A 14779-nucleotide genomic window follows, 5' to 3' on the forward strand; every position below is an offset into this window, starting at 1 on the left:
ACCAAGATAAGGTGACAGGCTCTGTGGATAGAAGGAGAGCAGTGGATGTGATATACCCTGACTTTAATAACACTTTTGATACCGTCTCCTATGACATTCTCATTAATAAGTTAGGGAATACAGACTAGATGAAAGTACTGAGGTGAATACGTAAGTGGGTGGATCATCACGCTCAGTGGTCCTGGGTAGGGAGCCAGCAGAGAGTTGATAACCGAGCATTGAGTTACACAGCAGGGAGTAACACATGGAGTTGTTAGCATTCATCAGCCTATCAAACAAAACAAAAGCCTCTCTCATTAGTTCAAGCTCTTCATAAACAACTTTTTCGCAGGAAGGAATGGAGAAACATTACCAGCTACTTGTTGATTAGCTCCAAAAAGCCCTAAGCAGACACTGTCCTATCTCCCACAGCATGCACCGTAGCCAGCATGTGGTATGCTAGCTAATGCTGAGAGGTATCTGTGTAAAGCAGAGGGGAGGGGGGAATTGCTGCTTCAGCAGGAAGTGGTGGTGGAGGGGATGGGTGAGCAGGAGGAAGCCAGGCAGATGCTGCTGTACCTGCAGCCTTTACTGGAGCTCCAGCCAGGAAGCAGAGAGGCAGGGCCAGCCCTGCTGTGGAGCTCAGAGCAGAGCCCCACCCAGGGCTGCAAAGCATCTGGGATGCTGGAGGGCTCTGATTTAACTTAAATTAGGACATTGCATAAACCGGGTTGACCCAAATCAGTTAAGTCTGATACATTCTCAAACCGGTTTCAGCCATTTTCAAACTGGTTTATATGCACTAAGTGTCTGTTTGGTTACAGGTTTAAACCAGTTTCCCAATCACTTAAACTGGTTTATGTGTAATACTCCCTCCCCTTCCCACATCCCCCCATCCCCGGGCTTAGTTGGCTAACATTGTATCGCTTATAACCTGGTCGCGTTCCCCTCCTCTCCCCCATCCGTCTATTGGTAGTCCCTCGCTTGGGTGCTTTGTATTTCCATATCAGCTTTGTCATCTTTTTTCTGGATTCCCCATCCAAAACATCTACTAATAAAAGTCAATCTGTCGCTAGCCTAAGGCTGCAGGGGCTGCACTGGCTCCCAATAGCTTTCCAGGCCCAACTCAAGGTGCTGGTTTTAACCTGTAAGGTCCTAAATGGGCTGAACCTTATGTACTGAAGGGATCACCTCCCTTATGCCCCATTGTAACCCCTAAAGTCAGGTAAGACCAACCTCCTGCAAGTATTAACAATACATCAAGTCCACTTGATGAAAACACATGGGAAGCTGTAGCTCCTCAGCTCTGGAACATGGTGTCTTTTGAGGGCTTCCAGAGCCTGACACTGGACATATTTCAAAAGTGCTTGGAGACCTTCCTATTTGGGAAGGTGTTTAGGAAACAAAGCTAAGCTGAGCTAAGATGGGGGTGAAGGGGGAGCCTCTGTTTTATTTTGATACTTTTAAGTTGTCTTTTAAGATGTTTTGTTCTCCTGTTTTCTAAGTCAAGGCTTGCAGCCCTAAAGTCTGTGAAAGCGGCTGGCTCTGGTGGAGTAATCCCAAAGTTCCTTAGGAACCTGGGACCATTCTCATGGAATTGGCTTGTGAATCTTTTCACTAATATGCATACCACTGGTTGCCTCCCTAAAGAGTGGAAAGATATGAAAGTCATTGCAAGCCTGAAAAGTTTGCTGATGACCCAAAAGGCTGTAGGCCAATTTCTCTTTTGTCCACAGCTTGTAAACTTGTGGAGTGGTTAATCCTTGCCTGTCTGAAACCTGCCCAGGTAGCCTTCATACCCAAAGAGCATACTGGCTTTTGGACAAACATAAGCTGCTGTGATCAGGTCATATTGACCAGTCGTATTAAGGCTGGATTTCAGTCCAAATTAAAAACAAGTGCAGCATTTATAGACCCTTCCTGTGGATATGACACTATATAGAGAAAAGGACTTTTGCTAAACTTGGCATACATCATCAAGTGCAGACCAACTTCTGCACTAATAAACACGTAACTATCAAACCATAGATTCTGAGTACATCTCGGCGAGGATTTGAATTGCTGGTCAGTGCAAATTACAGTTTCCCTCAGAGGTCTGTCTTTTCTCCAATCCTTTCAATCTATACACCAGTGACATCCTGCTGACAACATTGCATAAATTTATTTATGCTGATGGTATTGCATTAGCCAAACAAGCTGATTCTTTCAAGGCGACAGAAAAAGTCCTCAAGAACAATCTGCACACCCTGGAGGACTGTTTCCAAACTTGGCACTTGAAACCTAATGCAGCTAAGACAGCCATTTTCTTGTTCCACTTTAACAACACTCAGGCCAATGAAAAGTTAAACATACCGTTTTGTGGAACTAAAATAATGCATGAAAAACATCCATGGTACCTTGGAGTCAGTCTAGATCAAGCTCTCAGTTACTGCCAGCACCTTGAGATTACTGGCAAAAAGACCATGATGAGGGTAAATGTAGAGAAGCTTGCTGGAACATGTTGGGGAAAATGATGCTCCTGCCCTCCATAGGTTGATCCAGGCCCTGGTACTTTCTACAGCTGAATATTGTGCTTCTGTCTGGTGCCAAAGCCCTCACACCTGTCATGTTGACACATAGGTGAATGCTGCCATACAAGTAGTAAGCGGTGCTCTAAAATTCATGCTGCTTCTGTGGCTGACAGTGTTATCAAATATCGCTCCGTCCACGGTGAGAAGGGATTCAGCCATACTTAGAGAGCATGAAAAGATTATGGCTGATCCAGTACTTCTGTTGTATGAAGATATTGCCCACCCATCAAGATGTAGCTTAAGTAGAGAAAACCCTTTTGGTTACACACTTTTGAACTTTCATCAAACAGTCTGGACACTGAGGGCCATTGGTGCAAAATCTGGTCTGCAGCAACAGTGTGCAACAAAAAGTTGGTTGTAGACCCAACCATCAAACTTCCAGATTTCCACCTGCACTGTAGATATTGGACCATGCTGAACCACATTTGTACAGGACATGGAAGATGTACCCATTTATTGAGCAAATGGGGCATTGAGGAATTGCCAAACTGCATATGTAGTGAGGTACAGTCAAGGAACCACATTACAAACTCCTGCCCTGAGTTTGCATGTCATGGAGGGGTTGAATCAATCCATTTAACTGGCCCGGATTATCATCAACTGACTATCAAATCTCAACATTCAACTTTAATTAATCTGCACCTTCTCTGCTGTTGCCTGTCCTAGTTGTATGAAAGAAGAAGTCAGGGCTTTCCAACTGGCAGCCCATGGGCCCCAGCAGCCTCTTCTTCCACATCTGTGCAGTAGTAGAAAGCCCAGAGGGGGAGACTGTGTACTGCCAGCATTTCTTTGGGTTGTAGGGAGGGAGTGTAGGTGATGGGGACACATGCTGTCTGTATGGCGGGGAGCCATGTGCTCAGCTAGTACTGTCCATGAGGCCAAGGTGGGGGGAGATCCTGGGGACCTGCCTCATTCACCTTGTCCCATGCAATGTGTGGCCCAGGAGTCACTCCAGAGTTATAAATTACTTTGTTCTCTTATGCCTGGCTGCCTGACCCTTTGTTGGAAAGGTGGCATATCAGTCAATCAAATAACTACATTCATCCATTAATTTATCTATCCTTCCATCCATCCATCCATCAGCTAATGAGCTCTCTGAAGTGTTGTTACTGACTTATAACAAATCTTTTAGTACATAGGACTAGAAAAAAGGTTAATGTTTCATCAATATTTTAAAAGAGTAAGAAGGCTGACCAAGCTGACTATCCTCTAGTTACACTGACATTGTTCCCATGCAAAATTATGTAATGGTAAAGGGTGCAGTTAGCAGAGATTTATATGGAAAATAGTTATGCATGATATAATTTGTTTAATGAAGGTAATTGAATTGGCATAATATGCTTAGAATTCTGTAAGCCTTTTGATTTATAAAATTGATCTTAAAATATAGCATCATACATGGTCAGTTCATGTTTATTGCCTGAAAAATTGGCCAACTGATACAGTTCAAAGGGCGTGTCTACATGCTGCCATATGGTAACATTGCTATGGCACAGTACAGGTGGTTACCATGCACGGGGTACACGGTTAGATATCACCACTATGTTGCCGTAGTGGCATGCTATACCCAGGCAGCGTGCCACTATGGTGATGTAGCTGGCAATCAAATGTAGACACACATGATTGCTGCATCACTGTAGGGCGCCATACAGCGGCGTAGCACTATGTGTAGACACTCTAAAAGGTTAGTAAATTGGGGATCATTATCTAGACAGGTGTTTCTAGTATGCTATTACAGACATCTTTATTTTTGGTCCATTGTTGTTTAATATTTATATAAATTATTCCAGGGCACTCCCTGAGTACCCTCAGCACTCAAGTACAGAGCCAACCTTGTTTTGCTTTGTCTTTTGCTGGCTCCATGTATCTGTCACAGTTGTTATCCAGTGACCTAGCGTCAAAAGGAGGGCTGGAGCTCTCTGTCTGACGTAGCCAGGCCCTGGTGTTGATGGCACTCTCCTGAGGAAATGGGAGACATGAGTTCAGATAACTTAGAGGCAAGATGGGCCTAGGACCCAGTCTTCTACTTCCTGGGCAAGTGTCTTGACCAGTACACTATTGGGTAAAAGGTAGGCACTGCTAATGCAACCAGTAAGGATTCAGGGTCTTGCATGTAATATATGCACTTTCCCAGATAGAACTGAATCATGATACAGAAATTAGATGTCTAGGTGACTGTATTGGAGTGCTTTTGAGCATGCACAGTAGGCCAAGTCTCATCATACAGGGTGAAATAGGGTTCTGTTTACAGCAAAACTGAATTAATATCTGGTCCATAGTCTGTACAAAGAGAAGATTTTCACTGGAATACCTTTCAATCTAGCAAACAGTGGCATAACAAGATCCAGTGGTTAGAATCTAAAGCTAGATCCATTTAGGCCAGAAGTAAGGTAGCAGTGTATTAAGGATATGGTAGATTCTCCTGAAGTTGGTCTCTTAAAATGAAAACTGGATGACCTGAATAAAATGGTCCCTGGCTCATAAACAGCAGTTGGGCCTTCACACTGGTATACCTGCATGAAATTCTTTGCCTGTTGTACATGGAATCAGACTAGAAGATTTTAATAGTCTGTTTGCCTTTTGCCCTTTAATCTATACATTTGTGCAGCTTATTTAAGACGGGGTATCATTTGCATACTGTGTTTCTTAATTGTCCCAGATACATCTTTTATTACCAGATGTTTCATTGTAGCACCTACTAATCCCTCTCATAGATCAAGACTCCACTGTGTTAAGTTCTATACAAATGTAGAAGGGCAAAATGGCCCCTACTCTGATAGATATTGAACAGGTAAGATGGCAACAGGAACTATATGGGGCCTAGCATGACAGCAGTTCTTTAAGTGTAAAAGAACAACTGCCATATTTTACCTTTCGGATTTTCCCAATTACACAACACTTTCTTGTTTTTACAAATGAGTCGATATAACTTCATGGTCAGTAGTGTCAATGAATCAGAGTGAGCACCTGATCTTCCCTTGCTAGTAGGTGTCAGCCTCCAGACATAACTGGTATAATCTCCATGTTGTACTCAGGTGTCAGAGGGACAACCAGGATGTAGGTGGTTTGGGCTTGGCCCTAAAGAGTCACAACCCAGGAGGTCTGGAACAGACAAGTCCGGGAAAGCAAGGGTCCCAACTAAAGTTGGGGGATTGAGAGCCTTGGGGTCGGGAGGCTGATGTTTGTAAATGGCTGGGATGTAGGCAGTCACTATGGATAGAACCACAAATCCAAGGAGGGAAGGCCACTCATAGGAGGTGGGGATCTAGACCACAGTCAGTAGCTAGTGGGGGTCCACTAGAGTAGCTTTATGGGACCAAGCTAAGCCAGGAGCCAAGCACTGATTGTCAAGTGACAGGGGTCTGGATTGTAATCCAGAAGCTGACAAAGTAGTCTGGAAGCACAGGGGTTTAGGCTGGAGTCTGGAACAAGCAGCTGTCAGGTAGGAACTAGAAACCATGAACAACAAGTAGGGGTGCACTGATAGAGATTTTTTGGTGGCCGATACCAGTGGCCAATTTTTAACAAGCCATATTGGCTGATACCCATCCAATTGGCAATATGCAGGTCTGGCTGGTAAGTCTGTCGTGTGGGAAGGGGTGAGGGGGAAAGGAAGTGGCATGGGGGGGCAGATCAAGATCCCTGTGGTGATGGAGGGAGTGGGGCTGGGGCAAGGGTGGGCACTGCACATCTGGGGCAGAGCACAAGATAGAGCCATAAGCGGCTCATCTGGTGAGTGCAAGGGGGGCGGGGGTGCTTCCACCATTGCACGTACCCTAGAAGGGCATGGTGGGGGAGGGGCATGTGCCTCCAGCTCTGTGCCAATGGCCCTGAGTGCAACCTGGCTCAGCCCCCCTCCCCTCCCCCAGTGCTGCCCCACCCTGTAGTGGCAGCCCACCCTTGTCCCATGCACAGATCCAGGGTATGTGCCCCCCATGCCCTCCCAGGTGTGCGCAATGTTGGAAGCCCAGCCCCCCCTCCCCATGCCCCTTAGATGAGCCACTCATGGGGCTGCCAGCTGGGCAGTCCCCTCCCTAGCCCCACTCCCTCACCCCACAGCTGCCCCACACCCCTTCCCTCACAACAGACCTTCCAGCTGGACCCAGCTGCCCTATATGCTGCTGGGCTGTGGTCCTGGCTGCCTGTGTGCTGCACTGGGGCTGCGCGCATGGTTGGGGCATTGGTTGGTGACGTTGGCCACATTAGCCAAAAAAAAGCCTATTGCCAATACTGTCAATTTTCCTTTTATATTGGTGCCAATCTGATATGGGACCGATGTATTGGTGTACCTTTAACCACAAAGCCAGGAAGCATGACAGAAGGAACAGGAAACCAGGGACTAGCAAGGAGGACCTAGGACACTAGAAGTAAATAGGCAGGACCCAGGGGCTGTGATAGTAAAAATCAAACTGGGAACCACAAAACTAGGGAAAAGGAACCAGGAACCCAAGGCTAGAAAGAGAGACATCTATTTTGAATAGTCTTCTGGGTGCTGAAAGAGCAGCTGTTTATAAGTAGGCAGGCACACTAATGCAGGCAATGGAGGCCAGCTGGCAATGAGGCCCATTCGAGTAACCAAGGCCAGCTGGGGGCAATTTAACTAGCCTATTGCCTTGACTTTTGACATCAGGGGACTTATGAGTTCTGTTTCAGCTGTAACCAGAGTAGTTCCAGCCATCTTTTTTGATAATCTTTCCCCCAAAAGAGGAGTCAAAACATGATGGTAATTGGACAAATCTTCAACATACAGGGAACTTGTTGAGGAAGTGTCTAACTTACCAGTTCTCAACCTTGATAGTCTCAGCACCCTTCAGAAAAGGCCAAATCTAGGCTTCCCCTCTTTTTGATCATTGAAAAATAATAGAGCAGTTCTTCTATTACAAAAACTCAGATCATGATAAGTTAGAATGTTTTCAACACTGGATTATTTTTTGCTATCTCTGGTTTTATTTTGTGACTTACATGCCACCCTGTTTGGGAAAAAAATAATGTAAATCATTGACCTAGCTAGTGCTTGTAGTTTTTGCTGATGCCCAGAGGAGAGGTACTAACTTCAGTCAGTTTCTTTCCATAAGCTTTTAGATTATTGCCTTCACTTCCCTCACTCTCTCAGGGGAAACCACCAGCTGAAATTCTAGCAGAGAGGAATCCTGTTAGTCTCCAGTCAGTACAGTTTTCTCCACCTTAGTTGCAAACTACTTGACCTGGACTCATGATGATCAACACGATTTTTCAAATGAGTGGTATGCCACCATCTTAGATGATCAACTAATGCCATGCTTGTAATGGCTGCGCATCAGGATTGTATAGGAAACCTTTTCTTCTTGCACCATCACGACATGCATGATTGGAATTGGATTTCTACCACAATCTCTCTCATCATCCTCTCTCTTCCTTCATAAAATTGCAGATTATCTGAATACCATGGCAGCTTGTAAAAATGAAACCAGTGAAAAGAGTGTTTAAGATCCAAAACATTAATGTTGTGGAGAAAAGGTGACTTTAATATTGTACTGTGCCACTTAAGGTCTGCAGTAAAACTAGCATTCATCACTGGAGTCTAAAAGAAAGAAGTTCCGTCTGCCATAAAAGGAAGACCTTCACTCCAATGTTGGGTTGGGCGGGGGAGGGGGGAGTAGGAGGGCCAGGGGGAGGATGAATGTACACATTGGAGTCCCAGGAGTAGCTGTGACACCCCCTGGTGGCTCCGTGACCATGCCTTGCTCTGCCCCTAGGGTGCCTTCCTGTCTTGCCTGCCACTCCTTGATGGAAATATAAATGAATATGGAGGCTGTCCACAGGCCTTTGCACGGCTTCAGTCCAGCTGGACCCTTCTGGGCTCTGTCTGTACCCAGGCCCCTTGCTGGGCCTCAGTCTGTAACTGTGCCACTGAAGGGCACCAAAGCCTTGAGTGCTAATTGTGTGGCTCCAAATCCTCCCCTTTATCACACCCCATGCTTAATGGGTATTACAGAAACAATGAGTGGCAATGTGTAGGGGGTGCACCCCCTGTCAGGCTGCACTCCCTGCTGAGCCAGCAGTCAGGGGTGGGCAGGAGCACCACTGCTGGCTGGAGTGCAGGGCTGCCAGCAAAAGCTGTGGGACTTCCAGAAGCAGTGCAGCTGCTTTTTGATGAGTGAGATCAGTCACAGGGGACAGCCTCCTCCCCCACCCCGGTTGCTTACTGGTGTCATGGGGACACATGCTCCCCCGACTCAAGAGGCACCAGTCACCCATGGAAACAATGTTCCCTCTGTGGGGCTTCAGCCTCCATGCCCTCTGTCCCTTTAATCTCGCTTGGCCTTCTAGCCTGGGCCCACTGAACTGGACCTAGCTTTGAGGCTCTAGCTCTCTTTGTCCCTTTTGTCACCAGGCCCCAGGCCTCTGTGTGGCTGTGCCCTCTCTCTCTGCCTGCTGTGGGCAACTGCAGTCAGTCGAGTGCCCCCTGGGTGCTAATGAGGCCTCCTTATCTCCCCTTCCAGCCTCATCCGAAACTACCAGTATAACAACAATATAACATAAACCCCTGGGCTGTAACATAATAATAATGAAGTAACAGCTCCCTGTCCCTTTAATGGGGCAAACCTTTACCTATTGCATAGTGTGCCTCCTAGCCAGGGTACCTCACAAGTTCCCTGAGCCTCCCTGTTTCTGTTGACAGCAAACAATCAGCCCAGCATCCGTGGGTGGCTCCCATGGGCAGGAGCTCCTTCCTCTTGGGCTTAGATGCTTCCAGGGCCTTGCCTACATCCAGTCAGATAACCACTTGCAGCTGTCTCCTGACTGCCTCAATTTGCCCTGTTGCCCTGGCCACTGGCAGCTGCTGTGCCCTGCCTGCCCTTCAGTGCTCCCTGGCTGGGATGCCTTTGTCTTAAAGTGTCAGAGAGCCCCGGGCTCTTTGTTACAATAACCATGACCCCAGTACAGCACTTACACTGAATCAAACAGGAGGATGGCCAGCCACCCCAATCACTGTACAAACACCAGCTCTGAAGTTTGCCAGGATATGAGCAGATGATTTAATTGCTTGCCAAGAAAGACTTAAGTTCTTGTCATGTCTTTAATGCATTTAATACAATGCATTTAATTGTATTGTAAATACAGTACAGTATACTTCGTAGTTCTTTTGATGCAAAAGTGAAGCTGAGTACAATTCAGTCTGTTGCAACACTGTTGTAAGTAGCAGAAAAGTGGCTAGTGGTTGGAAGGCCAGATTCATGCTGAGTCCTGAAATATTGCCTTGGCAATTGGTTGTCTGTTGAAATTTCAGGTGTTTTCTGAACTAAGAAGCCACAACGTTAAATCCTGTCATGAAGAGCTGGTCCCTCTCACTGCTATGTAAATACCAAACTTTTTCAGGAAAAGAAGTTCCGACTCCTTCAAAGAAGCCTATCATTTATAGCATTCTAGTTCTTGAAGGTAATGTTGAATGATTCTACTAAACATTTTTTGAATACTCCTAAGAGCTGAGTGTTTGGCAGTTTTTTCCCTAGTAAAAGTTATAATGGTAATGTAGTCTGAATATATAGGCTCTAGCTGATGTATCAAAGAAAGCAAGCCAGATTTTCATTGATTTTCTTAAGCTCTGCACCAGTAGTTATAAAGAAAAATTATTCCAGCATAAAGCAGGTTTTACTACCCTGTGGGTGAATAGACATATGCACTTTACAGCACATGAGACTAATGCGCAGTAAAGCATCACTGTCTACACGTGTGCTGTATTTAGTGCTTAGTAGATTAATTTACTCTGGTGTAGAATAGTCTCATCGGACATGGATACTATCCTGTGCTGCAGTAAATTATTGCGCTTAAGTGCACATGTAGATGATGACATCGGGATTAGTTTATGCTGGTTTAAAGCGAGCCAGAGTATATTCAGTTGCATTAATTGCATTTGTAGATGCACCCTGTGTTTCACTGCCAGAGGTGGGAGGTCCCAAGTACTAGAGTTCTGTGAAATCAGAAGGAAAGAGCTAGTTTGAGTGAGCTTTCAAAGCTTTGCTATTCTCTATAAGAAAGTAGATTTAATGGAGCTTAAAGAGCCAGTGCCTCATTAGTGTTAGACCATATACTTCTGATGGAAAGAAATGGTCAGGAACGAGAATCAACGTTTTTTTCGGGATTTGTGTAGTCCTTAAGACCCAAAGCATTTTGTTTGACATTGATTCCTTCAAAGTAAGCTATTTGCATATTTTTTTCAAATGATTCAAAACATTTCCCAATCTAAATAGTTTCTCTTCAAGAAGAACAGCACAGTCACTTTAAGACTCTCAGGTATCTTGTTTAAAAGCATCTGCTTTTAGTATAACTGGTATATTGGTAAAATTAATTAAATTGCAAACTGTTTTTCATTTTAAAAAGAATCAGGAACCAGATTCTGGGATTGGAAACGTGAACTGCGGTGATTTTGTAAATTAAACTCTAGAGATCAGAGAGTGATTTAGGTGAATTACTTGATATATCTGTGTTGACAACCCATGACCATTTATGTCAATACAAGTATATATCTGTGTCATATAAATAAAATGTATTGAATTTTATAGGATATTTTAGTGAGAGATTTGTGTGCATGTTTTCCAGGGTGGCTTTCTATGTAGTTTAATGCCTCAAGAGTATAGGCATACTTTTATGCTTGAGGCAGACTGCAGATATTTAGTGTATTTGTGTTTTGTAATGTGGCCATTAATAGATAATCTTTCACATCTGCTATGGTTACCATGACAGGAAAGGACATGAATTGCTGTTGATTTTCCTGGGTCTGATTTTTAAATCAGTGTGGTCCGCCTGAAATCAAAATGAACTGTACCATTTATTTTGGTGGAAAAAAATCTCCTTAAAGCATTCAGGGAAGTTTTCTTCTTCTGTAGACATATAAATGCATCTGATTATTATTATCCCTAATAGCTTACAGTGTTAGTACTGCAGTATAATTTCAGGCTATAGGGTTTTAAAAATTCTTTTCCTGGCTGATATACTTTGTAAATGAAGATATACCCATCCTCATTTAATTTTAAGGTTTTGGAGAGAATTATAGAATCACCATGTTTCTGGGTAAATCATTAATTATATATGTTAGTTTTTAAAAGAAGATGGCTTCATAGATTTTAGAAAGCATACCTTTCCTGGATGAAAATAGTTCCTGCTGAAAGAGGAAAAAAATTAAAGAAAATAGTAAAAACTTAAGTGAACTTACTTTTTAGCATATTCATTTTATAATTTTTTTTTTCTAACCTGCTCTTTCCTCTTCTCCTTTCATGGATGCACAGAGACGGGAGCACCAGCCGAGGCCTGCCTGCTCCCTTGTCTCACAGCCCACGGAGGCTGAAGCACATGGAGACAGGAACACCAGCCCAGGGCTGCCTGCTCTCCTGTGTTGAGGCACACAGCACCCCAGCCAACTGCTCCACTCCACGGCTGGCTGGGGTGCAGTGTGCCCTCATTGTGCCCTTGTCTCTGTCTTTGCCCCAGCACGCACTATTTTTGCATGCTTTGTGTCGCTTTTTTATGGGGGGGGTACGAAAAGACGGGAGGGGTTGGAATCCTGGTAGCAAATTATGCCCCTATGCTGCAAATTAGCAGTGCTGTGCATGGTTTAATGTGTGGTTTGTGGCACCACAAACCCCATATGCCTGCACATCTGGATGTGCCCTAGGAGGTTTCCCCCTTTCCTCCTGTTTTCCAGTAACCCAGATGATCTTCTAATTTACATACCTAACTGTTTATGATTCGATAGCCACTTTTACTCAGTTTCTCCTGTGGATCCTATGACCTTGGAGGAGCTGACATTAAGAATGAAACACAATAATGCCTGTTGTACTTACTGCTCTCTACTTGCATGTTTTTACCCACTCTGTATAATTCTTAGGATTTATATTTGCCAGCATTGGTTGTGTTAATTTATAATTCAGAAGAATAAGAATCCCATTTTACTGAGAGTTGTGCATGTAGGTATATGTGGTGGTTACAGCTACCTACCATTTGTGTACATGGACATATACCCTGTGGCTAATATATCTTCCTGTGCTTTTCTTTTGCTATGCTATTCTTCTGTATTCCATGTTGAAACTGGCTGTTGTGTTGCTGTGGTAATTTTTTTATGATATAACATTCTTGTTGATCACTGCTGTTGCTTCACTTTGACTTTTTCCATGTTAGCTTGCCTTTTTATTATTTCTCACTCAAAAGAAATGAGAAGTTGGATGCCTCTCCAATTTTTTTTTTATGGTTGCAGCCATTGTTTGTTCTTAGTTATTTTCTTTTAACTTTATCTGTAACAAATCCAGCTTATCAAGTAACAAGTGTAAGACTTAAAAATGCATCCTATCTCCGGCTTCATCCTGAGGTGCAGAGCACCACTGGGATTTTATTTTGGCAGTAGTGGGGCAGTCGAAAGTGGCATTAACGCCCATGGCTCCTTGAGGTATCAGAGAAACTCAGGGATCCAGCCCAAGAAGCCAAATGAATTTGATGCCCCTGGCCTAAGGTATACAATAAAGACATATATTCACCTTCCATCAAAATTGCTCCCTCAACTAAGTCAGTGTCTAAAGAGGAGACCTCTCTTCTTCTCTCCTCCCCATTTCATAGTCAATATTAAGCTTTTGTATTTCTTCATCTGTATATGAAACCTGCTTAATAATTCACCTCTGTTCTGAGATTGTTTCTCTGTAGGGTGAACTGATTTAAATAACTAAGCAGGAGAGGACTTTGGTTAAAACATTGATGGTATTCTGCATACTTTTACATTTTTTCTTAAAGGAAGGTTGATTTTTTTTTCATTAGACTATAACCACCACAGTGTGTTAATTTTTGAATAAATATAGCTTTTGCTACTTTTGGTTCTGCATTTCATTAATCAGCAAAAAGTATATGCATTTAAGTAGTTTTATATATTTAAATATATATATGTTGTTATTCTAAATGTTTAAGTCTTATCATGTTAGAAAAGATCATCCAATATTTTCTGTTTCCTAGGTGGCTATTTCTGAGTCATGGTTTATGTCAACATGCTTTGTATAACATTGGAATTCAATAAAAATGCAGGAAGTAAGCATTTTAAAACTGTTTATTATTAGTCAAATGAAACTGTATGAAATATGATGGGTACATTAAAAAGGTTTATCAAAACGTGTTTCATTTAACAATAACTGATGTTTTGAACCAGGAAATATTTGTAGTTGGCAAATAGAACTGGTTGGCTTTGGTTCCTGTATCCTTCAGGTTTTTAAAACTAGTAGATCTCAGGCTCTCAAACTTCATTTGTATTTATAGATTAATTGATTTATAGATTTATTTATGGAAGAATGAAACAAACTTATTTGCTTATTCACTTTCAGCTGATTTCACAACCATTGAATAGAAATGTTTGAGAACTGTTCTAAACTGAAAGAACTATAATCTTTTCTCTGCACCTGCAGACTACAGCTCAAAAGCTAGGTTATCATTTTAATGAATTATGGTTCAATGTGCTTAGCCAGTAAACTTTCCCCTGTTCAGTGATTTGGCTATCCAAATGTAAAATAAAATAAAAATCAGCAGCACATGTATACTTTTTTTAAGGAATTTAAATTATTGGAATACATTATAGTAAATTTAGGCCTTAATATACACCTAAATATTCATTTCATACTTAATTGTAAATAAGCTTATTTTTTAAAAGAAAGAAAGATATCTAGGTTAAAGGTCACTGATCCAATGTATACATTAACAATCATATTTTTTTATCCTTGCTGTTGTGTCAGGAGTTTGACATTTGCTCCCTGACATTGTCATTCAGATGTAGTGATACAGTATCACCACATGGTGATGCAATATAACCACATGATGAGTTTCTGTCATCGCTGCAGTAAGAGCAAGATTCTTGGGTTAACCTTTTTGGAAGCAGATGCATCAAAACTGGGACCACCCACTCAAATAAGAGGTATATAGGTTTCTAGTTGTCCTAGAGAAATAGGACAAATGCTTAGTGATTGGACATGATGCATTTTATTTTCTGATGGAAGATACTTCATGGATTTGCAGTAATAATTTTTCTAAAATTCGTTTGTTTTATAACAGCTTCCATTGTTCTACCTCTTTTGACTTTGAAGCGTTTTATCTGCTCTCAGCAGTTCTTGCTGTTTCTTCAGATCTTTGACCCCTCTGCATCGCCGACAAAACAAACAACCTAATAGAAAAATAAAGTCTTGAACATTCTATTTAAAGAATGGATTTGGAAACAAATGTTGAAC

The 14779-nt window shown here is 42.8% G+C and overlaps 1 protein-coding gene across 3 annotated transcripts in view; it reads left to right on the forward strand.

Moving 5' to 3' along the window:
- Window positions 1-14779, forward strand: part of ASXL3 (ASXL transcriptional regulator 3) — a 121488-nt gene that overhangs the window by 10639 nt on the left and 96070 nt on the right. The window contains exon 2 of one of the 3 annotated variants that reach the window (XM_090039911.1): window positions 9820-9968. The exons of the other annotated variants lie outside the window; for them this stretch is intronic. Coding sequence (XP_089896037.1) covers window positions 9860-9968 — 109 coding nt within the window. The 5' untranslated portion in view covers window positions 9820-9859. The remainder of the gene's footprint in view (window positions 1-9819; window positions 9969-14779) is intronic. 3 annotated transcript variants of the gene reach the window in all.

This window comes from Crocodylus siamensis, chromosome 3 (genome assembly GCF_052110815.1).
Source record: "Crocodylus siamensis isolate JL-2025a chromosome 3, ASM5211081v1, whole genome shotgun sequence".
In the NCBI taxonomy this organism is placed as follows: domain Eukaryota; kingdom Metazoa; phylum Chordata; order Crocodylia; family Crocodylidae; genus Crocodylus; species Crocodylus siamensis.